The following is a 24,138-nucleotide window of genomic DNA, read 5'->3' on the forward strand; positions in this document are numbered from 1 at the left end:
TGCCACATATTTTCTCAAGCAGCCCAGCAGCACAGTCACAACAAGTATACGGAGGAAAAATAACCATAAGACTCTCTGGGATTCCAGTGTTCTGTGAATGACATTGTTCTGAAACTGACCGTGTCCCGGACATTGTTCTGAAACATTGACTGTGTCCCGGGATTTAAAATTCATGGTGCATATCGCCACGTGATTTGCACTCATAACTTTACATGAACAAATAATGAAGGGTAAGGGCTTATCCCACAAGAACTCACCAAAGTTTGCTGGTACTGGAGCGACCGATTCTCCGCTTTGTCCTTTGCCGGCATTGTTGCAAAATCCTCATCCATATGACCTACCCACCGTGCGCATTCATTTGTCACTCACGAGGTGAATGTTCTGGCCTTTAGACAGCTATAGCCATCGATACATGTGCTGTGTAACAGGTTATTATCATAGCCTAATCCCTCCGCTGCTACTGAATAACTAGTGCGATCAGAGCCAGATGAGTAGCCGCATATGCGGGTTGTTTCAACGACGATTCCCTCCTCCAAGCGTTGGTACAGTCGGTCCCAGCTGTGTTCGCAGGGAGCAGAGTTAATGTTTTGTATTTTGCAGGGGTGGTGCAGGGTCCAAGCACAATGACCTTACAATTATGTATTGTATTCGTTCCAATACCTCTTATCTGTTTCTCCTTGAATCTATCCGTCGGGGCTCCCGTGTTCTTTTGCCTGCAGCTGAGAACTGGTGCGTTATCATTGAGGTTTGGTAATACATAACCTTAGCTACACTTGTTTAAAGAATAGTACAGTAGCCCAAAGTACAGTTTCTGTGAAAAGCAGAAAATAAATGAATACATCTAAACTGTCCTGCGGTAATCCATTGTTGTACCCTAATACTGGCGCACGAGCATTCAGCACCATGGAGAACACCACAATCAGCGCAAAGTAAACAGAAGACAGTTGATCGCTGATTTCAGCATCACTACCGCTGAACAGCACCGCGCTCGGCTCACAGACCCTAATGAATGAAGATGTAAGACAACAGGCTACTTGTGTATGGAGCTGAAAACACAGTAAATCACAAAAGTGAGTACACCCCTCACATTTTTGTAAATATTTGAGTATATCTTTTCATGTGACAACACTGAATAAATGACACTTTGCTACAATGTAAAGTAGTGAGTGCACAGCTTGTATAACAGTGTAAATGTGCCGTCCCCTCAAAATAACTCAACACACAGCCATTAATTTCTAAACCGCTGCAACAAAAGTGAGTACAACCCCTAAGTGAAAATGTCAAAATTGGGCCCAATTAGCCATTTTCCCTGCCTGGTGTCATGTGACTCGTTAGTGTTACAAGGTCTCAGGTGTGAATGGGGAGCAGGTGTGTTAAATTTGGTGTCATCGCTCTCACACTCCCTCATACTGACGGGTCACTGGAAGTTCAACATGGCACCTCATGGCAAAGAACTTTCTGAGGATCTGAAAAAAATAATTGTTGCTCTACATAAAGATGGCCTGGGCTATAAGAAGATTGCCAAGACCCTGAAACTGAGCTACAGCACGGTGGCCAAGACCATGCAGTGGTTTAACTGGACAGGCTCTACTCAGAACAGGCCTCGCCATGGTCGACCAAAGAAGTTGAGTGCACGTGCTCAGCGTCATATCCAGAGGTTGTCTTTGGGAAATAGACGTATGAGTGCTGCCAGCATTGCTGCAGAGGTTGAAGGGGTGGGGGGTCAGCCTGTCAGTGCTCAGACCATACGCTGTACACTGCATCAAATTGGTCTGCATGGCTGTCGTCCCAGAAGGAAGCCTCTTCTAAAGATGATGCACAAGAAAACCCGCAAACTGTTTGCTGAAGACAAGCAGACTAAGGACATGGATTACTGGAACCATGTCCTGTGGTCTGATGAGACCAAGATAAACTTATTTGGTTCAGATGGTGTCAAGCGTGTGTGGCGGCAACCAGGTGAGGAGTATAAAGACAAGTGTGTCTTGCCTACAGTCAAGCATGGTGGTGGGAGTGTCATGGTCTGGGCTGCATGAGTGCTGCCGGCACTGGGGAGCTACAGTTCATTGAGGGAACCATGAATGCCAAAATGTACTGTGACATACTGAAGCAGAGTGTGGTCCCCTCTCTTCGGAGACTGGACCGCAGGGCAGTATTCCAACATGATAACGACCCCAAACACACCTCCAAGACGACCACTGCCTTGCTAAAGAAGCGGAGGGTAAATGTGATGGACTGGCCAAGCATGTCTCCAGACCTAAACCCTATTGAGCATCTGTGGGGCATCCTCAAACGGAAGGTGGAGTGCAAGGTCTCTAACATCCACCAGCTCCGTGATGTCGTAATGTAGGAGTGGAAGAGGACTCCAGTGGCAACCTGTGAAGCTCTGGTGAACTCCATGCCCAAGAGGGTTAAGACAGTGCAGGAAAATGATGGTGGCCACACAAAATATTGACACTTTGGGTCCAATTTGGACATTTTCACTTAGGGGTGTACTCACTTTTGTTGCCAGCGGTTTAGATATTAATGGCTGTGTGTTGAGTTATTTTGAGGGGACAGAAAATGTACATTGTTTTACAAGCTGTACACACTACTTTACATTGTAGCAAAGTGTCATTTCTTCAGTGTTGTCACATGAAAAGATATACTCAAATATTTACAAAAATGTGAGGGGTGTACTCACTTTTGTGATATACTGTACATGTTATTGTTCCCATGGCCCTTTCACCTGAACTTAAATAGATTGTCAAATGGAATGTTACAGCAATACTGCTCTCAAGACTCTTTGGTATGGGGTAGTGAAAACATCCACTTATCTCTCTGGAGGATGGCAAAAAGAATGGAACATGTTCTCTCTTCTAGACAATTGTCCTTGCTGAGAGCGGGTTCCACACATACACTCGCCATTACTCATTCTCAGCCTATAATACACACAGGAGATACTGTCTGTATAGCCACATCCAATTGACATGCATAGTCCATGGCTTCCTTGATACATAAAGCCAGACTTTAGCCGCTGTTGTCTGCATGTGTGGTATAAATTGGATCTCAGTTCAGATAAGCAACGTCTTGGTCTAGGAGGACTGACTAACCATGGCCTGGCTGTATGCCAAAAGTATCTCTCAGATGTACAGCACAGTAGCCATCACGATGACACAGCTATGCTTTTAACACACTGAGTGCTCAGGGAAAAGGGAACTGCAGTACAATCCCAATAACAGCATTTAGAACCAGTCTCTCCACAATGGATTAGTGGGGAATAGGGATAGATAAGTGCTTGGGGGACCAGGGCTGGAATAAGAGCCCTCAGCTCTGTTTCACCTAATAAAGTAAAGGCACTGTAATTCAAATGGATTATAGACTAGTTGCTATGCTGGTAGCTATGCAGGGCCATAAAGTACTAGCACATTGAGTTCATACAATGTTTTGAATCACCCACTAAAGCGTTCATTTACAGTACTGCTTTGTACACATCGTCATCTGTCATCGCACAGTCAGTGAGTCAATCAGAGGACAAAGAGACATCAAGACGAACCATCAAAAGGCACTTTTTGACATGAGGACATTCTGATGATGAATGGATAATTTAGTGCTAAAGATAAAGAGGGAGTAAAAGGCTTTCTGTCGAGAGCAAGAGATGAGTGCAATGGGAGATTTGAACGGGTTGAACCAAGTTTCAAGACATTCATGAATGCTCAGTGGAGTTTTCCTTGACATTTGATTGGTTAAGTTTAAGCAAGTACTTCCAAATGATTTAGTTTAGGGCTAAAGTTGGGGTGGAATATGAACCAGCAACCTTGTATAGCATGTATGGCATCCTGCGTGTTCTGCCCTGCACCCCATCCATCATCAACCTTCCACCTAGCGCAAGCTCTGCCCACTGACTGTTGAGCTTCAACCAATCACATTAGTTCGAACTGCCCTTAGAACAAGACAGAATAGGGAAAAAATATATCTGTTGAAGTCATACCCCATATTCAAAACTGAATTTGTCAACTTTTGAAGATACTCAACATTGACCTTTCACTCACCCAATCTGCACCCTACAAAACTGGGCAATCGGTCATTGCATTTGTTCCTTATTAATATTACATGTTGTGGTTTTGAACTAGCATACTAAATATAGCTATATTCTGTTTGTTGTGCATTGCGTATTTGCCATTTAGCTCCAGGCCTTTGGGTATCAGTGGCTTTGATATTTTATGAGATGAAAGACTGATTTCCCCTGAGAGAAACAGCCAATGATTGGCTGAGACAGAAGAATTTCACTGCAGTATTGAGGCTGTTGATAGGCTGATGGCACGGTAATGGAAATGGCTCAAGGCAGAGCCATCTATTTAAGCCCCGTTTCCAGTGGCACTTAAAATTAGGGCCAAATTAGGTCCAAATTCGAGCTAGCTCGAATGGAATTTTCAAATTCAAGCTGGGTTGAGGGAAACTTCGGGCCAGCACTGCCCAGTTTCACAACTGGTGCCAGCTCGATTAGAATTTGAGCTGGTGACTCCCTTACTATGCAACCACCAAGCTGATCACTGCTTGATGCTGACACAATGTTAGCTAGCTCGTCTGGGCTTGTTGCTGTTAGCTAGCATATGGACAAGCAGTACTGCAGTTGTCAGACATGACCCTTCATACATTTTTCCACTAACAAATAAACTTTTATGAGAACAGTCAGCCCTCGAACGTTAGCTACCTAACATTAGCTATCAAATCAGAGTTCAAACCAAAAGCTGATTGACAAGACCGGTGACCTGGAACCCCGTTCTCGCCGTTGAAATCTTCGGGTTGTTGGTATACCAGAGAAACTTGAAGGAGGGGACTCAGTTAAGTTCATGTCAGACTTCTTTGTGTAGGTGCTGGGTCCGGCCATCGTTCCATCACTCCCAAAGCTGGACAGAGCCCACCGCATTGTCCCTTCCACAGCGGGCGGAGACGACAACTCTAAGCCTGTGTTTATCGTCCGTTTTCACTACTACTGAGGCAGGGCAGAGACCAGCTACACTTCTGCAGACTAAAGGTGTTCATCTTTCCTGACCTCAGCTGAAGTGCTTCCAAGAAGAGAGCTAAATTCCTCGATGTGAAACGCAAGCTTCATGAGAAGAAAGTTACATTCTAACTCTGCTTCCCTGCTCGTCTCCACATTGAACATGCCAGGGGAAGCTACAGTTCAACTCCCACGAGGACGCCCAGCGTTGGTTCGACAGTCACTTCTGAGCCGTATCTTGGATATTTGACCTACTCTGATCTGTTTCACCCTGTCTTTGTGATTGTCTCCACCCCCTTCCAGGTGTCGCCCATCTTCCCCATTATCCCCTGTGTACTTATACCTGTGATCTCTGATTGTCTGTTGCCAGTCCGTCTTGTTTGTTCAAGTCAAACAGCATTTCGTGTCTCAGCGCCTGCTTTTTCCAGTCTCTCTTTTCTCGCCCTCCTGGTTTTGACCCTTGCCTGTCCTGACTCCAAGCCCGCCTGCCTGACCACTCTGCCTGCCCCTGAGCCTGCCTACCAACCTGTACCTTTGCCCCCATCTGGATTACCAACCTCTGCCTGACCCTGAGCTGCCTGCCGCCCGGTATCGTTGCCCCACCTCTGGTTTACTGACCCCTGCCTGCCTTGACCTGTCTATTGCGATTTTTATGGCAGGGCCTTTTTCCAACTCTTGGCATTCCTTTTCTACTCTGCATAAACAGTACTGAACTCTGAAAAAAATGACTAATGCTGTCTTGTGTGGTTGTTATTTAAGCTACATGTTTGAGAGGTCTTTTTTTATTTGGCTAGATGGCTAGCGTAGTAATGCATGGCTACAATTCCAGGCTTTTTCAGAGCTTTCCTTTTATCGTTTTTTCATCTAGATACTTACTGAAGGCCTTTTCACCCCTTTATTATGCCCCATTGATCATGTGTACATGTACAGATACTCAGCCCCTTTTCTTTTTTGTAATCGGGTAACATACTGCGGGACACTTATTTGTCCATCCTTAAGACACTAAGACACATTCCACGTGTTGCACTTATTGAAGACTGCCCAAATCAGGACAGTTCCGTTTTACTGTTTTGTGAAGGCCTTTTCAATTGTTTTTCATTACTCGTGCTATGGAGCCTCTCCGCATCAGGATAAGAATATTTTCTGTTTATATGCACCGAAGCTTCGCAAACGTCAACCTGCTGTCTCCATTCGCTGGGAAAGGAGACTTTGGGTTTGGGTGGGGTGAGAGGGGAGGGGATGTTTTTAATCAGTTCTCTGTTATCTTTGTAAATGCTTGGTCTGTTTTCACACCTTTTTCCTTTCAATATTTTAGATGGCTAACAATGCTAATAATAGTAATATTGGAATAGGTCGGCCTAATCCTATAAAGTTTTTATCTTGGAATACTAAGATAATGAATAAACTTGTCAAGAGGTCTAGGGTCTTCTCCCATTTGAAAATGATAAAAGCAGATGTGGTATTTTTACATTTACGCATTAAAGATCACTCAAGGCTACCAAACACCAGGTTCAGTCAGGTTTTCCAGTCAGACTTTAACTCCAAAGCCAGAGGGGTTGCAATTTTGATTATTAAAATACTAAATTTCTCTACTACTAATGTTATTTCAGACAGTAATGGGAAATATTTAATCATAACTGGCACCATTTGGCACACACCTGTAGTATTGGTCAATGTATATGCTCCCAATTTTGATGTTGAATTTGCCAATGGGTTGCTGGGGAAAATCCCTTCTCTGAACACCCAACTTTTGATATTTGGCAGGGATCTGAATTGTGTTATTAACCCGGCGTTAGACCGCTCCAACCCCAGAACTATGTCTCCTTCTTCTATGTCAAAGTCCTTCTTAGATTTTATGGTTCAGAACAGGTGTACAGATCCTTGGAGATTTCAGAATCCCCATGCAAGAGAGTATTCTTTCTTTTCACATGTACACCATTATTTTTCTTGTATTGACTATTATTTGATTGATCACAAGTTACTTCCAAACGTCACCTTCTGAATATTTACCCTTTGTAATTTCTGACCATGGACCTTTAGCCCTTGACATAGTCCTATCAGGACAAACTCGTACTCCTCTCTGTTGGAGATTTAATTATCTTCTCCTGTCTGATACAGACTTCTGTAACGTTATCTCCACTTCTATTGATCATTTTATTTGTTCAAATCAGACAAGCTCGTTCTCTCTTATGGGAATCACTTAAGGCCTATCTTAGAAGATAAATTATTTATTATTCTTCTCATTTAAACAAAACTTGGAAAGCTAAACTAGAAGAACTCTCTAAAGCCATCCTTGATTTAGACCAATCTGAATTATATATTTTGTCCACTACAGATGCAGAATGGTTACAATTGCATTCACGTGGTACCTACTAAGAACATGGCTACAGGGCAAGTCGTCTGCTCGCACACCAATTAAAATGCAGTGCTGCTACCGGTCTGATTCCCCAAATGAAAGATTCCTTTCATAGCTTGATTTCTGACCCTACGGGGATCAATGATACCTTCAAATATTTATATTCCTCCCTGTATATGTCTGAATTTCCATCAGATACTGCCAATATGACTACATTTTTGGGTGAACTGGAAACTCCCACAGTTGAGGCTGAAACTGCAGATGACCTTGATTCCCCTCTCAGCCTTGAAGAAGTTATTCAGTCGATCAAGTCAATGCAAAACAGCAAGGCTCCAGGGCCTGATGGGTTTCCAACTGCGTTCTTTAAGAAATGCCATACCAAGTTAGCCCCTTTACATGTATCTATGTATAATGAGTCACTTAAACGTGGCTCGGTGCCACCTACCCTAACACAGGCTTCAATAGCGCTTCTCCTTAAGGAGGGGAAAGACCCCACTTCCTGTTCTTCATTTAGGCCCCTAAGCCTCCTTAATGTGGATGTAAAGGTGCTGGAGGAGGTGATAGTGAGGCCACTGGAAGTAGTCTTACCAGGACTCATATCAGAGGAACAAACCAGCTTTATAAAGGACAGATACGTATTCGTTTTTTAATATTCGAATGCCGTTTAACATTATTTATTATAAACATTTCTCTAACTCCCCTGAGGTGGTCATCTCCCTAGATGGGATTCGACAGAATTGAATGGGAGTACTTATTTACTGTTCTTTAAAATAATGTGGACTTGGGGACAAGTTTACATACACCTTAGCCAAATACATTTAAACTCAGTTTTTCACAATTCCTGACAATTAATCATCGTAAAAATTCCCCGTCTTAGGTCAGTTAGGATCACCACTTAATTTTAAGAATGTGAAATGTCAGAATAATAGTAGAGAGAATTATTTATTTAAGCTTTTATTTCTTTCATCACATTCCCAGTGGGTCAGAAGTTTACATACACTCAATTAGCATTTGGTAGCATTGCCTTTAAATTGTTTAACTTGGGTCAAACGTTTCGGGTAGCCTTCCACAATAAGTTGGGCGAATGTTGGCCCATTCCTCCTGACAGAGCTGGTGTAACTGAGTCAGGTTTGTAGGCCTCCTTGCTCGCACATGCTTTTTCAGATCTGCCCACAAATTTTCTATAGGATTGAGGTCAGGGCTTTGTGATGGCCACTCCAATACCTTGACTTTGTTGTCCTTAAGCCATTCTGAAACAACTTTGGAAGTATGCATGGGGTCATTGTCCATTTGGAAGACCCATTTGTGCTTTAACTTCCTGACTGAGATCTTGAGATGTTGCTTCAATATATCCACATAATTTTCCATCCTCATGATGCCATCTAGTTTGTGAAGTGCAACAGTCCCTCCTGCAGCAAAGCAACCCCACCACATGATGCTGCCACCCCCGTGCTTCACGGTTGGGATGGTGTTGTTTGGCTTGCAAGCATCCCCCCTTTTCCTCCAAACATAACGATGGTCATCATGGCCAAACAGTTCTATTTTTGTTTAATCAGACCAGAGGACATTTCTCCAAAAAGTACGATATTTGTCCCCATGTGCAGTTGCAAACTGTAATCTGGCTTTTTCATGGCGGTTTTGGAGCAGTGGCTTCTTCCTTGCTGAGCGGCCTTTCAGGTTATGTCAATATAGATACGTTTGTACCTGTTTCCTCCAGCATCTTCACAAGGTCCTTTGCTGTTGTTCTGGGATTGATTTGCACTTTTCGCACCAAAATACATTCATCTCTAGGAGACAGAACACGTCTCCTTCCTGAGCGGTATGATGGCTGCGTGGTCCCATGGTGTTTATATTTGCATACTACTGTTTTTACAGATGAACGTGGTACCTTCAGGCATTTGGAAATTGCTCCCAAGGATGAACCAGGCTTGTGGAGGTCTAACATTTTCTTTCTAATGTCTTGGCTGATTTCTTTTGATTTTCCCATGATGTCAAGCAAAGAGGCACTGAATTTGAAGGTAGGCCTTGAAATACATCCACAGGTACACCTCCAATTGACTCAAATTAGCCTAACAGAAGTTTCTAAAGCCATGACATAATTTTCTGGAATTTTCCGAGTCGTTTAAAGGCAAAGTCAACTTAGTGTATGTAAATTTCTGACCCACTGCAATTGTGATACAGTGAAATAATCTGTCTGTAAACAATTATTGGTGAATTTACTTGTGTCATGCACAAAGTAGATGTCCTAACCGACTTGCCAAAACTATAGTTTGTTAATATGGCTTGGGGGCAGTATTGAGTAGCTTGGATGAATAAGGTGCCCAGAGTAAACTGCCTGCTACTCAGGCCCAGAAGCTAAGATATGCATATTATTAGTGGATTTGGATAGAAAACACTCTGAAGTTTCTAAAACTGTTTGAATGATGTCTGTGACCAGGAAGTGGGAAATCTGAGTTTGTAGTCTTTCAACTCTTTGCCTATCCAAGATACAGTGTAAATTTGGTCCGATTGCATTTCCTAAGGCTTCCACTAGATGCCAACAGTCTTTAGAACCTTGTTTTAGGCTTCTACTATGAAGGAGGAGAGAATGAGAGCTGATTGAGTAAGAGGTCTGCCAGAGTGCCATGAGCTCATTCAGGCGCGCTCCCGTGAGAGGTAGCTGCGTTCCATTGCATTTCTAAAGACAAAGGAGTTCTCCGGTTGAAACATTATTGAAGATTTATGTTAAAAACATCCTAAAGATTGATTCTATACATCATTTGCCATGTTTCTACGAACTGTAATGGAATATTTTGACTTTTAGTCTGGCCTGCGCATCGTAAATTTGGATTTGTGAACTAAAGGCGTGAACAAAAATGAGGTATTTGGACATAAATTATGGACTTTATTGAACAAAACAAACATTTATCGTGGAACTGGGATTCCTGGGAGTGCATTCTGATGAAGATCATCAAAGGTAAGTGAATATTTATATTGCTATTTCTGACTTCTGTTGACTCCACAACATGGCGGATATCTGTATCGCTTGTTTTTGTGTCTGAGCGCCGTACTCAGATTATTGCATGGTGAGCTTTTTCGGTAAAGCTTTTTCAAAATCTGACACAGCGGTTGCATTAAGGAGAAGTTTATCTAAAGTTCCATGCATAACATTTGTATTTTCATCAACATTTATGATGAGTATTTCTGTAAATTGATGTGGCTCTCTGCAAAATCACTGGATGTTTTGGAAGCAAAACATTACAGAAACGTAATGCGCCAATGTAAACTGCGATTTTTGGATATAAATATGAACTTTATCGAACAAAACATACATGAAGTCCTATGAGTGTCATCTGATGAAGATCATCAAAGGTTAGTGATTAATTTTATCTCTATTTCTGCTTTTTGCGACTCCTCTCTTTGACTGGAAAAATGGCTGTGTTTTTCTGTGACTAGGTACTGACCTAACATAATCGTTTGGTGTGCTTTCTTCGTAAAGCCTTTTTGAAATCGGACACTGTGGTGGGATTAACAACAAGTTTATCTTTAAAATGGTGTAAAATACTTGTATGTTTGAGGAATTGTAATTATGAGATTTATGTTGTTTGAATTTGGCGCCCTGCACTTTCACTGGCTGTTGTCATATCGATCCCGTTAGCGGGATCTAAGCCATAAGAAGTTTAAGTCCTTCCAAGACTTACATTACTAGTCAAAAGTTTGGACACACCTACTCATTCAAGGGGTTTTCTTTATTTTTACTATTTTCTACATTGTATAATAAAATAGTGAAGACCTCAAAACTATGAAATAACATATATGGAATCATGTAGTAACCAAAAAAGTGTTAAACAAATCAAAATATATTTTATATTTGAGATTTTTCAAAGTAGCCACTCTTTGTTTTGTTTTTTTTCTAGTTTTCCCAACCTAGCATCTAAATACTATTTGCCTCCATCTCACTTTTTCTGTTACCTTCAAATTAGGCATTGTGTCTCCTTTTAATTCGCTGGCTTCCCTGCTCCACCCTCTTGCCAACCCTGGGATGGTTTATTGACTCTGACCTTGACAGAAAGCAGTAATTTCTCAGCTCTATCTGTGTATTATGTCATTAGACAAACACTACACCAACAAAACTAAATCTTCTTGGGAATGGTAAATGGGTGTTGAATTGACACAGGAGTGGTGGAATGAGGCGATTGATAGAGTACGCTCCACTACATCTTGTGCTCATCTTGGTCTCATACAATTTAAGGTTTTAAATAGAGTGCATTTTTCCAAATCCAGATTGTCTGAAATAAATGTAAATGATGATTGTGATACATGTCATGTCTCACCATGTGACCTTTAGTCATGGGATATGGTAAAATCTTTGTACTTACATTGATGTACATTTTGTAAATCTTGAATAATAATACATTTAAAAAAATAACCATTGTCCACTAACTCAGTGCTGCCCCCTCTCATTGAGTAACTCAAGTTGAAGGTCGACCGGGGTACTGCAGGCTGCCATTAGCAACTAAATTATCCTTATAACCTATGTCTAGTGTGAATTACACCATTCAGGGGTCTCTATTGGGAAGAAAAACATTTGGGGGGCCTAAAAACAAAGACACAATTTAAACTAGAGGTCGACCGATTATGATTTTTCAACGCCGATACCGATTATTGGAGGACCAAAAAAGCCGATACCGATTAATCGGCCTATTTTATTTTAATTTGTAATAATGACAATTACAACAATACTGAATGAACACTTATTTTAACTTAATATAATACCTCAATAAAATCAATTTAGCCTCAAGTAAATAATGAAACATGTTCAATTTGGTTTAAATAATGCAAAAACAAAGTGTTGGAGAAGAAAGTAAAAGTGCAATATAAGCTATGTTAGAAAGCTAAAGTTTCAGTTCCTTGCTCAGAACATGAGAACATATGAAAGCTGGTGGTTCCTTTTAACATGAGTCTTCAATATTCCCAAGTAAGAAGTTTTAGGTTGTAGTTATTATAGGAATTATAGGACTATTTCCCTCTATACCATTTGTATATCATTAACCTTTGACTATTAGATGTTCTTATAGGCACTTTAGTATTGCCAGTGTAACAGTATAGTTTCCGTCCCTCTCCTCGCTCCTCCTTGGGCTCGAACCAGCAACACAACGACAACAGCCACCATCGAAGCAGCGTTACCCATGCAGAGCAAGGGGAACAACTTCTAGAAGGCTCAGAGCGAGTGACGTTTGAAACGCTATTAGCGCACGCTAACTAGCTAGCCATTTCACTTCGGTTACACCAGCCTCATCTCGGGAGTTGATAGGCTTGAAGTCATAAACAGCGCAATGCTTGACGCACAACGAAGAGCTGCTGGAATAACGCACGAAAGTGCTGTTTGAATGAATGTTTACACGCCTGCTTCTGCCTACCACCGCTCAGTCAGATACGTAGATGCTTGTAGGACATGCTAGATAATATCTAGTAATATCATCAACCATGTGTAGTTAACTAGTGATTATGATTGATTGTTTTTTATAAGATACGTTTAATGCTAGCTAGCAACTTACAATGACTTACTGCATTCACGTAACAGTCCTTGTGGAGTGCAACGAGTGGGAGGCAGGTCGTTATTGCGTTGGACTCGTTAACTGTAAGGTTGCATGATTGGATCCCCCGAGCTGACAATGTGAAAATCTGTCGTTCTGCTCCTGAACAAGGCCACCGTTCCTAGGCCGTCATTGAAAATAAGAATGGGTTCTTGACTGACTTGCCTAGTTAAATAAAGGTATAAAAAAAATTTAAAAAATAAAAAAAAAATTAATAATAATTTAATCGGCAAATCGGCGCCCAAAAATACCGATTTCCGATTGTTATAAAAACTGGAAATCGGCCCTAATTAATCGACCATTCCGATTAATCAGTCAACCTCTAATTTAAATGGTCAAAATGAATGACCTTTTAATGTGGCATGAACACAATTAGTCATGATAAAATAATTCCGGCATCCAAACTGCATGCATACTCACGCCATTTGACGAATGGAAGGCATCCGTTACAAAACACCACAACGTGTTCCTAATGACATTCAGTGATTATCATTGATTAGGCCTATATTAATTGATGTGTCTTGCTGACAAGTTGACCTTTTTGCAGCCTGAAAAGTCTGGACACCTGAAATGGGGCTGAAGCTATCACGGGAAAACTGGGATGGTCACCCTAACACACGGTCAACTTACTAGACTAGGCTGCAATGTGCATTACTATAAACTTCAAATAGGCCTATCAGTAGCCAGTGATGTGGTGGTAAATCAAATTGGCAGATAAACTCTGATTGCCAGTCTCCTGTTCCTGCAACTACCCAGTGCTTAATTTGGGAAACCAAGTGATATCTGTTTGGGGACATAGATAGTAACAGGTTTTCGCAACCAAACATATTTCGCTAAACTGTTGACAGCCCGTCTGCACGCTCAAGAAAGGAATAAAGGAGAGAGAGGAGGAGATGGAAACACATGGTAGTGAGATGAGCTATTCTGTATAGCTAAAGGTAATGTGTCACCCAGTTAATTATGAAAAATCCCTATTATTAGACTACTCAAAATCAAATACAAATTCACTATAATCTTCTAACTGAAAGAGTCACCTTATAGGTCTACTGTCATTAAAGTATAGCCTACTTGTTTGATGGATTGGATGCGCATTGGTGTCAAGCTGTTGTCTAGTGATATTGTTGACCATCATCAGCTGATTCAGGAAAGAAAAACATTGATTGAAAATAATAAAGTTAAATAAATGGTCTACTACTTCTGGCCAGAGATGGCACAGAGAACACCAGTAGCCTACTCACACGCACCTGGAAAACAAAGCAATGATCTCTCTAAACAGCTGACTGACAAAAGCAAACAATGATAAATCAACTGATAAATCTAATGCATTGCAATAAAGGCATTTTTTTGATCAAGGACGCATGGCAAACAAATGGTGGAAATTGGGAAGTAGAAAGGAACATCTATGCTTAAAGGAGCTCAGCTGAGACCGAAATTCAGCAATACTGAGTAGACAGCTCTGCCACATAGAGATAAATGGTTTAAACCATATGATGGAGAGGTGGGGGTGTTTGTTTTATTTGGAAGCCTTTATTTTCATATTTAACACCGCAAAACATATTTAACACTACATTTCAAACAAATAGGCGAATTGTTAAATTAGCATTATTTAGAGACCCACCAAAAGTTGGACTTTTGATGCATTTAGGAGAGCTGAGCCCCCGCTGGCTGTATCGTAATTCGCACCTTGCTTATAATTTCTTCTGTGTGCAATTTAAAAAATAATCGGTTGAAGGACATACATCGGGTGAATTATAAGCAATTATTGGTAACATGATTGTCTTTCAAACTTTTTTTAATTTGCATGAAAATGTACCAAATTTTTCCCTTAATTTTAATCGGGGATCCTGCTAACATTGCCAGCAGTACCACGGACGGCCTTGAACTTCAGTGGCTTCCATGAGAGGGGGCAGTCGTTTTCCGCTGACGCACACACAGATACACACACAAATATGCATGCATTGCACACATGATCCAAGCCATTATCATTCAGACACTGGCCCAAAGAGTTGAGTTATTACATGTATTTATTTTCTCTCTCCAATTGATTTATTGTAGGTGTGTTTCTCCTTTGAGTGTCCTGCAGATACTACTGTGGCTATGTAGTTAAATAGATGTAATGTTGTCCCTAGTTGGTGGAACTAGGTGCTCCGCAGCCTCAAGTACCAACACACTGACCCAGTTCAACCTTCAGTCTCAACAGGTACAATTTGGAATAAATACACACCTGTGGAGTTTGTTTTGGCAACCCATTGTGTGTGTGTGTGTGTGTGTGTGTGTGTGTGTGTGTGTGTGTGTGTGTGTGTGTCTTTTTCTGTAGTTCCTACAAGGGAACTACAAAATGTCATTCAGATTTCCAAGTGGGTCAAACCATTTAAAGAAACATAAATAAAATCTCCAGATTGGATCATACTTTCTCAATGACGTCATTCACATTTTTCTCAGAGACTGCATCTGTTAATGAGCGTCAATGAGTGGGTTCAATTTCAAAATATGACATACGGTCTTAGAAGAAGAATAGCATTTTCATTTCCTATCAAATGTTACAGGAAATATATAAAGGGAAGTCACCGGAGCGAATAAAATAGCCGTTCTCGTGTGCATAATTTCAAGAGGAACCACCGCAGCAAGGGACCTTTTAAGGACCTTGAGCCCTTACAACGACTTGATGCGCAAAGTAGAATAGGATGCATAACCACCTGTACCTCTTCTCCTCACAAGTTTTTGTGTGTAAATAAAAGATGCCAAGAGAGACGTATACTATAGGTCAATGTCACTACATTGACAATTATTTAATCTTTGGGATAGAAACATTTTGCAGATAATCCAGAAAATACAATATGATGCCGATATATATATATATATATATATATATATATATACCGTATAGAAATAACCAAATTATTTGCCCTTGAGCATGAACACATGACTGAAGTTAAATGTATATTCGATTGATACATGATGAAAACAAAATGATTTGACCCATTGTTCTAGTCTTCACCGGGGAAAGACAGGATACCAGCGTCAGTAATAGGCATGATGGACTCGAGGTAGAAACAGGTTGCCAAGGGCTCATTCATAGCTTACTCACATTTCCCTCCTCTGGCAGTTCGGTTCCTCCGGTGTGCTTCTCCTCTTCGAGGCTACGGTCCCTAACTGTCAGCTGCGCCCCTCCATCTTTCGTGTAACAGAGTGAATCAAAATGAGGTCTATTTCCGCGCGTTCTGCGCATAAACTCCAACTTCAAAGCTTGAGTTTTCCCCCTTGATCAGTTGTCATTTAATCCATAAGCAGAGGCACTCTCCTATCTCATTCACTCTTCTCCGCGGGTAAACGTGATAACCGGTGGCCTGTTGCTGGTGCTTTGACTGGTTGGCGCGAATAGCTGTGTGCACCCACGCTGCACACGCAGCACCCCAAACTTCTGCGTTTATCCATGTCGATGCGCATGCCTTTAGACAGCAGCTGCATCTGAAGCCTATGAGCGACAACAGAGCTATCCGGTCGAATGTGTTTGACTGTGACTGTTATTTTTGGCATAAATTAGTATTCTATAAATAAAGCTGCAATGGGCTAGTCTCTTTCCCGCAGGGCTCGAGTTGGGTACCATGTGTCCATGATGCAATGCGGTTCCGTCTGTGTCAAGCGTTTCCCATTACCTCCTTACCTCCCCGTGAAGAAAGTCCAGACGTGTTTGTCATTATCGGGAGCTGGTGGTGCGTTCTTCTTAGTTCGCCCGCGCCATTCGAATTGTCTGCAAATAGATAGAAAGGCATGGAGGGAATCTGTGTGTCTGTCTGCAACCTGAAACCGCGTAGACTCAACACTCAACTTCACACACAGCCTTACATACAGCCTGCCTGCCTACACACAAACAGCTTTCCCCTGCAATCTCACAATCATTAAGCCTAATTAAGCCTAAAAAAAAAAATATTGTATTTTTCTGCATAGGTTATCTAAGCTAAGCAGTGGCGATTTTAGCATGTAAATCTTGGTTGCGCAAAAAAATATGTATATATTTTTAGATGCATGCCAGCAAAGCCACTACACAACACAACTAAACAATACATTAATTGCACCAGCGGCGATTTTAGCATGTACATCTTGGTGGGGCAGACTCAAAGATGCATGCCAGCAAAGACACAACACTAAACAATACACTAATTGCACTATAACAGCGATAAGCGGTGCCCACAAACTGCTAGGGCCTACATAAAGCTGTCCCAACAGCAGAGCATTTCTTTCCAGCACAATGGAGTGAATCCTTACCACTGCTACACCTGATTAAGACATTAATGAACGAGCGGCGACGGACGTAGTCAATATAACTATGTGTTCAGCACTTTTGAAATGTACAGTGAGGAATGCTGAACATGGGCGGCTCTTACAGTATTTCCCCTGTACACCAAGTCAGAACCTTAGGAAAAATAAAGGGGACATTTAAGCAGACAATGAAACCTCTTACAATATTAGATCAGGACATTTCTCAAAAACAGGTTATAGGCTACATGTGCAGCACCACCGAGTCAGAACAGTAATGTTAGGTGAAATTAACAGGTGAAAATAGACTAAATTATTAGGGTGAGGCACATGGGCTACTAACAGCTTACTACACAACATACAGCTAGTGTTACTTTCTTAGCTACGGTATACAGATCTCCCTTGCATATTACATAATTTATGCAGCAGCACACAATACATTTTTGGACTCACCTTGGCTTGTCATATGCTCACTTAAACATGAAGGTGGCACAGCGGTTTGTCATCAAACTTTGTCATCAAAGTCTGGCATTCTCTGGATATATGGTAGAAACTTATGTAAAAAAAAAAGGTATTAAAACACAGCCACTCCATTGAATAGCAGTCTACTGGTTGCTTTGTACTGCTTGCTGTTAGCAACTGATTCCTTCCAAACGACTCATTGTTGAATTTGCGATTTCCAACTTGTTGTGTAATGTTTATGTCCAATGGCCGATGAGCACCGATAAGTTTTATCTATAATTTCTCTATATTATTTCTCTTCATATGACAAGGATTAAAAAGGATTTGCCAGTAGATTGTCGACTTGAATTATGATGATGACCGCTAGCTAAGACTTTGAAAGTAAGATGTTGACATGATAAGTCTAATCAAAGCTACTCTATGTATAATGTGATATGACGTCATTTTATCTGTGGCCAATGACCTGGAGCCTTCTTGGACGGGTACTTGTAATATAACTCTATGGCAGGACCCAAAGGGCTGACATTTTGGATGTCTACCCTTACTAAGGACATAAACTTCGCAATGACGTAGTGTCCCCATGAGTGACAGAACATATATATATATATACTGTAACGGCAGATCTCCTCTTCGTCTGAAGAGGAGTAAGGATTGGACCAAGATGCAGCGTGGTAAGTGTCCATAATGTTTTTAATAAAGACAAATGAACACTCGAACAAAAACAATAACATGAACTCTACAAAAACCGAAACAGTACCATGTGGCGGCGACAAACACACACACGGAAACAAACACCCACAAACCAACAGTGAAATCCAGGCTACCTAAGTATGATTCTCAATCAGAGAAAACTAACGACACGTGCCTCTGATTGAGAACCATACTAGGCCGAAACAGAAACCAAACATAGAAAAACAAACAGACTGACCACCCCAACTCACGCCCTGACCATACTAGATAAAGACAAAACAATGGAAATAAAGGTCAGAACGTGACATATACACACACTACTGTTCAAAAGATAACTTGTAAATGTACTTGATTTTGAAAGAAAAGCAAATTTTTTGTCTGTTAAAATATCAAATTGATCAGAAATACAGTGTAGACATTGTTAATGTTGTAATTTACTATTGTAGCTTGAAACGGCTGATTTTTTATGGAATATCTACATAGGCATACAGAGGCCATTATCAGCAGCCATCACTCCTGTGTTCCAATGGCACGTTGTGTTAGCTAATCCAAGTTTATCATTTTAAAAGGCTAATTGATCATTAGAAAACCCTTTTGCAAGTATGTTATTTATTTTATTTTACCTTTGTTTAACTAGTCAAGTCAGTTAAGAACAAATTCTTATTTTCAATGACGGCGGCTTATTTTCAGCACAGCTGAAAACTGTTGTTCTGATTAAAGAAGCAATAAAACTGGTCTTCTTTAGACTAGTTGAGTATCTGGAGCATCAGCATTTGTGGGTTCGATTACAGGCTCAAAGGCTCAGAGAAATGAAGGCTATTCCATCTGGAAAATTGCCAAGAAAGTAAAGATCTCGTACAACGCTGTGTACTACTCCCTTCACAGGCTCTAACCGGAATTGGAGGAGTGGGAGGTCCGGGTGCACCACTGAGCAAGAGGACAAGTATATTAGTGTCTAGTTTGAGAAACAGACGCCTCACAAGTCCTCAACTGGCAGCTTCATTAAATAGTACCCTCAAAACACCAGTCTCAACGTCAACAGTGAAGAGGCGACTCCGGGATGCTGGTCTTCTAGGCAGACTTCCTCTGTCCAGTGACTGTGTTCAATCAAATGTATTTACGAAGCCCTGCAGGGTCAGATAATAATAATCACAGTGGTTGTCGAGGGCGCAACAGGTTAGCACCTCAGGAGTAAATGTCAGTTGACTTTTCATAGCCGATCATTCAGAATTAGACACAGCAGGTGATGCAGAGAGAGAGTCCAAAATAGCAGGTCCGGGACAAGGTAGCACGTCCAGTGAACAGGTCAGGGTTCCATGGCCGCAGGCAGAACAGTTGAAACTGGAGCAGCAGCATGAAGAGAGTAAAAGAGAGAGAATTAGAGGGAGCATACTTAAATTCACACTGGACACCGGATAAAACAGGAGAAATACTCCAGATATAACAGACTGACCCTAGCCCCCCGACACAAACTATAGCATAAATACTGGAGGCTGGGACAGAAGGGGTCGGGAGACACTGTGGCCCTGTTCGACGATACCCCCAGACAGGGCCAAACAGGCAGGATATAACCCCACCCACTTTGCCAAAGCACTGCCGCCACACCACTAGAGGGGTATCTTCAATCACCAACCTACTATCCTGAGACAAGGCTGAGTATAGCCCACGAAGATCTCCCCCACGGCACGAACCCGAGGGGGGCGCCAACCCGGACAGGAAGATCACGTCAGTGTCTCAACCCACTCAAGTGATGCACCCCTCCTAGGGACGGCATGGAAGAGCATCAGTAAGCCAATGACTCAGCCCCTGTAATAGGGTTAGAGGCAGAGAATCCCAGTGGAGAGAGGGGAACCGGCAAAGCAGAGACAGCAAGGACAGTTCGTCGCTCCAGTGCCTTTTCGTTCATCTTCACACCCCTGGGCCAGACTACACTCAATCATAGGACCTACTGAAGAGATGAGTCTTCAATAAAGACTTAAAGGTTGAGACCAAGTCTGCGTCTCTCACATGGATAGGCAGACCATTCCATAAAAATTGAGCTCTATAGGAGAAAGCCCTGCTTCCAGCAGTTTGCTAAGAAATTCTAGGGACAGTAAGGAGGCCTGTGTCTTGTGACCATAGCGTATGTGTAGGTATGTATGGCAGGACCAAATCGAAAAGATAGGTAGGAGCAAGCCCATGTAATGCTTTGTAGGTTAGCAGTAAACCTTGAAATCAGCCCTAGCCTTAACAGGAAGCCAGTGTAGAGAGGCTAGCACTGGGGTAATATGATCACATTTTTGGGTTCTAGTCAAAATTCTATCAGCCGTGTTTAGCACTAACTGAAGTGCTTTATCCGGGTAGCCGGAAAGTAGAGCATTTCAGTAGTCTAATCCAGAAATGACAAAAGCATGGAAGCATGGATTTTCTGCATCATTTTTGGATAGAAAGTTTCAGATTTTTGCAATGTTACGAAGATGGAAAAAAGCTGTCCTTGAAATATTATTGATGTGTTCGTCAAAAGAGAGATCAGTGTCCAGAGTAACGTCGAGGTCCTTCACAGTTTTATTTGAGACGACTGTACAACCATCAAGATTAATTGTCAGATCCAACAGAAGATATCTTTGTTTCTTGGGACCTAGAACTAGCATCTCTGTTTTGTCCGAGTTTAAATGTAAAAAAATTAGACCATCCACCTCCTTATGTCTGAAACACAGGCTTCCAGGGAGGGCAATTTTGGGGCTTCACCATGTTTCATCGAAATGTACAGCTGTGTATCAAATCAAATCAAATCAAATGTATTTGTCACATACACATGGTATCGTCCGCATAGCAGTGAAAGTTAACATTATGTTTCAGAATGACATCAACAAGAGGTAAAATATATATGGTGAAAACAATACTGGTCCTAAAATGGAACCTTGAGGACCACTGAAATTTGCATTTGATTTGTCAGAAGACAAACCATCCACAGAGACAGCAGGGAGCTTAGAGGTTAGAGCAGCAGGTCGAATCCCCGAGCTGACAAGGTACAAATCTGTCATTCTGCCCCTGAACAGGGCAGTTAACCCACTGTTCCTAGGCTGAAAATAAGAATTTGTTCTTAACCGACTTGCCTAGTTAAATAAAGGTTAAAAAATATATATATATATATTTCTGACATATCAGGCCAGAACTTGTCTGTGTAGACCAATTTGGGTTTACAATTTCTCCAAAAGAATGTTGTGATCAAAAGCAGCACAAGGACAGATGTAGAGCCTTGGTCTGATGCCATTAAAAGGTAATTTACCACCTTCACAAGTGCAGTCTCAGTGCTATGATGGGGTCTAAAACCAGACTGAAGCATTTCGTACACATTGTTTGTCTTCAGGAAGGCAGTGAGTTGCTGCGCAACAGTTTTTTTTTTTAAATTGAGAGGAATGGGAGATTCAATATAGGCCGATTAGTTTTTATATTTTCTGGGTCAGGCTTTTTCAGGAGAGGCTTTATTACTGCCAATTTTTTAAATGGCTCCCTAGCCGGTGCTTTTTAGTTAGCCTTGCGACAGTATCAAACATACATTTTGGATTGTTCTTATTCTCCTCAATTAAGTTGGAAAAATAGAATGATCGAGCAGCAGTGAGGGCTCTTTGATACTGCACGGTACTGTCTTTCCAAGCTAGTCAGAAGACTTCCAGTTTGGTGTAGCGCCATTTTCATTCCAATTTTCTGGAAGCTTGCTTCAGGGCTCGGGTATTTTCTGTATACCAGGGAGCTAGTTTCTTATGACATATGTTTTTTGTTTTTAGGGGTGCGACTGCATCTAGGGTATTACGCAAGGTTAAATTTAGTTCCCCAGTTAGGTGGTAAACTGATTTTTGTACTCTGACATCCTTGGGTAGTAGAGGGAGTCTGGAAGGGCATCTAGGAATCGTTGGGTTGTCTGAGAATTTATAGCATGGCTTTTGATGATCCTTGGTTGGGGTCTGAGCAGATTATTTGTTTCGCTTGCAAACGTAATAAAATGGTGGTCCGATAATCCAGGATTGTGAGGAAAAACATTAAGATCCACAACATTTATTCCACAGGACAAAACTTGGTCCAGCGTATAACTGTGGCAGTGAGTAGGTCCGGAGACATGTTATACAAAACCCACTGAGTCGATGATGGCTCCGAAAGCCTTTTGGAGTGGGTCTGTGGACTTTTTCATGTGAATATTAAAGTCACCAAAATGTGAATATTAACTGCCATGACTACAAGATTCGATAGGAATTCAGGGAACTCAGTGAGGAATGCTGTATATGACCCAGTAGGCCTGTAAACAGTAGCTATAAAAAAAAAAGTGATTGAGTAGGCTGCGTAGATTTCATGACTAGAAGCTCAAGAGATGAAAACGCAGTCATTTTTTTTGTTGGTAAATTGAAATTTGCTATCGTAAATGTTAGCAACACCTCCGCCTTTGTGGGATGCACGAAGGACATGGTCACTAGTATAACCAGGAGGAGAGGACTTGTTTAACACAGTAAATGCATCAGGCTTAAGCCATGTTTCAGTCAGGTCAATCACATCAAGATTATGATCAGTGATTAGTTAATTAATTAACTATAACTGCCTTGGAAGTGAGGGATCTAACATTAAGTAGCCCTATTTTGAGATGTGAGATATCACAATATCTCTTTTAATAATGACAGGAATGGAGGAGGTCTTTATTCCAGTGAGATTACTAAGGCGAACACTGCCATGTGTAGTTTTGTCCAACCTAGATCGTGGCACAGACAGGGTCTCAATGGGGATAGCTGAGCTGACTATATTATGCTATTAGCAGACTCCACTAAACTGACAGGGTGGTGTCATGACATTGGACTGGGGGATAAATTTATGACAGTCATAAATACCTCTTTCCCCCTTTTTCCTCACTCTACCCTACTGAGGTTACATTTGCAAAACCCTTGGTTAACATAGATATTCTGGGAACATCAGTTGGTGTTGGAAATTAACTATATTCTGGTAATCCGAACGATTGAACATATGCGGTGGTACTTAATGAATTTGATGTCAGTTCGGGTTGTCATCTGAGACATTCTCATCAATGATAAGATGACATAAACTCTACAGTGGAAAGTCTACACATCAAGAGTTATCGGATTCACATGGAATTGTTGTTCAATTTAAATGTTTGAATGTGAAATTATTTGTGATGGGATGAAATGTGATTTTAGCTTCTAAAATGTGAGATTTGGGTCTTCATAAGATAGGGCTGCTCAATCAGTGGCCCGTCCCTGTGAAGGGACATGGGCTATAAAACTTTTCAAACACGCCCTCCTCTCCCTTCCTATATAAGCCCTTGATGACAATATAACTTCCTGTTCCAAGGACTTGAGGACGACGGTCCTATGTCAGAATGGTTCAGATAATAACTGCAGAACGAAGCTGACATCAGCGTGAGCTTTGGTTTCCCGAATGGAATGAACTTTGAACTCTTTTTCACTACAGAAGTGATACCTCCTAGCCGTTGAGTTAGCAACAGCAGACGCAAACGAGGGTTTGGAAGGAACAGACAGAGTATCCCGTCTATCACCCATCGACGTTACTACAACGTATCCAATTGACAACCAGAGACATTCTTCAAAGGACTCGGTTTGGCAACACGGCCTTCCATCTACCACCAACCTACCGAAGCGCAGCTCAGAGTAAATATTTATTGCATTTTCCTTTTCCAAATGGGCGGTAATTTAGAATACATCAGATACTGTATATACGATAGCACAGCTTCTCCCTGTGTACCTCAGTCTTCCCGCTCTTTCACTCAAACCCGCCCCTTTTCCTTTGTGTAACAAGCTGTCATATCTGTTCCGCCC

General features: G+C 41.6%; 1 protein-coding gene across 1 annotated transcript in view; it reads right to left on the reverse strand.

The window, feature by feature from the left end:
* The window catches only part of LOC139376016 (chloride channel protein 2-like), a 118,369-nt gene extending 102,064 nt beyond the window's left edge, over positions 1–16,305 (reverse strand). Inside the window, exon 1 of the mRNA XM_071118068.1 lies at positions 16,002–16,305. Coding sequence (XP_070974169.1) covers positions 16,002–16,142 — 141 coding nt within the window. The 5' untranslated portion in view covers positions 16,143–16,305. The remainder of the gene's footprint in view (positions 1–16,001) is intronic.
* Between the last annotated feature and the right edge of the window lie 7,833 nt (positions 16,306–24,138).

Source organism: Oncorhynchus clarkii, chromosome 20 (genome assembly GCF_045791955.1).
Source record: "Oncorhynchus clarkii lewisi isolate Uvic-CL-2024 chromosome 20, UVic_Ocla_1.0, whole genome shotgun sequence".
NCBI classification, from domain to species: Eukaryota; Metazoa; Chordata; class Actinopteri; order Salmoniformes; family Salmonidae; genus Oncorhynchus; species Oncorhynchus clarkii.